Source organism: Emiliania huxleyi (genome assembly GCF_000372725.1).
Source record: "Emiliania huxleyi CCMP1516 unplaced genomic scaffold EMIHUscaffold_88, whole genome shotgun sequence".
In the NCBI taxonomy this organism is placed as follows: domain Eukaryota; phylum Haptophyta; order Isochrysidales; family Noelaerhabdaceae; genus Emiliania; species Emiliania huxleyi.
In genome coordinates this window covers 537,286-539,645 of record NW_005195441.1, presented here as the reverse complement: position 1 = coordinate 539,645, position 2,360 = coordinate 537,286, and the positions used below count along the sequence as shown (strand labels likewise).

The 2,360-nt window shown below is 61.4% G+C and overlaps 1 protein-coding gene across 1 annotated transcript in view; it reads left to right on the top strand.

Moving 5' to 3' along the window:
* EMIHUDRAFT_107224 (hypothetical protein) overlaps positions 1-216 on the top strand; it is a gene marked incomplete at both ends in the record, with an annotated part of 3,878 nt that extends 3,662 nt beyond the window's left edge. Inside the window, one exon of the mRNA XM_005758210.1 lies at positions 112-216. Coding sequence (XP_005758267.1) covers positions 112-216 — 105 coding nt within the window. The remainder of the gene's footprint in view (positions 1-111) is intronic.
* Between the last annotated feature and the right edge of the window lie 2,144 nt (positions 217-2,360).

Genomic DNA, 2,360 nt, shown 5'->3' with positions numbered 1-2,360 from the left:
CATGGCTTTCAAGGGGCACGCCGTCAACGGGAAGTTTCTGTTCCCCCTCCCAGAGCAGGACATGGACTCGCCGCTCAACTTGGTTATTTAGTCACCCAATCAATTAATTAGTTAATCCAGGGGCGGGACATGTATTTGTCGCTCAACATGGTTTCGCCGTTGCCCCGCAAGAAGCTGACGATGGCGTTCGCAGACTTGCGCCCCAAGGCCGCCTGAGCAGGCCCCCCCCCCAGGGGGGCCCCCCCCCCAGGGGGGCGCCCCCGAGCATCCGCGTTTCAGGGCGGGGCGATTGAGGTTATTGAGCGGGGCGAGGGAGGGAGACCCCCCCCCCCCCCCCCCCCTCCCCCAATCCTTACCCCCTGGTCCTCGACCCCCGCTCGCTGCGTGGCTCGCAAACTGGCCTAGCGGCGAGGCGTGTGAGTGAGAGAGGCGAGCCCGAGAGGTGCCCCGCCCGTCTCTTTACCCCGTGATGAGATCCCTCGAGTGTGCCCCCCCGTCCCGCCGCATGCGCGCGGCATCGTAGCGCGCGCGTGCCGCGTCTGTGATGAGCATATTACAGAGTCGAGCTCTCCTGGTTGGACTATTAAAACAAAAACATTAGAGTTAGAATTAATTTCACAACAATCATGAATCAATTCCGTGCTCCGCCCCACAGCCCACACTGCCATTTAATTATTCCCTCCAACTCAAAAAAACACTCCTTGCCCGTTGCCGCAGCGCGCAGGCGGCGGCCAGCGCCTTCATACATGGACATCTCTACGCAACATCGGAAGATCCTTGGACTGTAGATCGTAGATGCCTTTTTGAGATCTCTTAAGTGGCAAATCTCCTGCCAAGAGCAGCAGTAGATTGAAGAACTGGTGGAGGCAAATCTTCTCCGGTGTAGATGCTCGAGAGGAGTCTGAGATCTCGAGTTGGTGCGTGCAGTCGCTTGAGATCTTGCGACAGAGGTGGAGATTCTGACTTCGCGCCAAAGGCGCCTAGAGATCGTGTGGGCCGACTGGAGATTGCAAAATGGCGCGAAAAGAGGGTGGAGATCCTTTTGCATTGTGAATGAATCCATAGCGCATCTCCTTGAAGGTTTGAGCCCCCCTCCTCCCCCGGGCCCCCGAATCGAGATTGGGGATTGGAGATTGGAGATGGAGATCGGAGATCTGACTGAATCCGGCCTAAGATGACGATGGAGATTGGAGATTGAAGATGGAGATCGGAGATCTGACTGGATCCGGCCTAAGATGTAGCGACGCTGGAGATTGGAGAGTACTGGAGAGATGGAGATCGGAGAGCTCCCCAGCCCGGATCGACATCTCCCTGCGGGCCAAGGGGCCGGTGGCGGCGAGCCTGCCACACGGACTGGTTGGTCAGTCCTTTGCCACCCCGGGCCTGCCGCGCATTGGCCAGAAAGACCACTATCCCGCCTCGGGCCGCTTTCGCACGTCAGCGATGGCCGAGGGCGCCATCGATGGCGAGGCAAAGGCATATGAGGTGTCCTCGGCCCACTCGACCCACTTTGCGTTCTCCCGCTTCTACACCCCGCCCCCGGAGGCCTCCCATCAGCCCGTCGCTCCTGCGGCGGGCTTCGAGGCCTCCGCCGTTGGCGCCGAGGCCTCCGCCGTGGACGCCCCTGCGGTGGAGGCCGCCCTCGGCCCTCCGCGGGCGCGTCGCCTGTCCGACTGCGACAGCGATGGCATTCCGGACGCACAGGAGGGCACGTCGGACAGCGACAGCGACGGCATTCCCGACGCGCAGGAGGGCATCCCCGATGCCAAGGAGTCCAACACCAACGACCCCGACAACGACGGTATTCCGAACCACCTCGACCCCCCTCCGCCGTCACTGAGGGGTGGCCCGTCTACCGTCTACCGGTAGACTGGGGTAGACTGGGGTAGACGGTAGACCGTTTGGTAGACGAGTCTACCACGAGTCTACCGGTAGACCGTAATGAACCTACGACCCCAGTCTACCGGTAGACTTGGTAGACCGCGGTAGACTGGTCTACCCCTTTTCAGCCGCCGAACGGTAGACCGCCGCCGCCGGACGGTAGACCGCCTCGGCCAGTTGAATATGCAGCCTCCAGTTCTCCACTCTGGCGCCACTTTGGCAGACGAGCGCCGGCAGATGCCCTCGCGGCCTGCCGGCGAGCGTCCGTCCGGCGAGAACGCGCGCCATAATGGACGTGTGGCTGTCTGGCGAAAACTCGCTCTCGAGAGCCGCGAGAGGGCGGCGCTCTGCAGTGAGCGATTCCCCCCGATGAGTGTGTAAAGACGTTCATTTGATCTCATAAAAGACACGGAGCGCGCCTCGCACGGAAATGGCATGAGGTAAGCTCACAGCGCCGCGCTCAACACCTCTCTCACCAG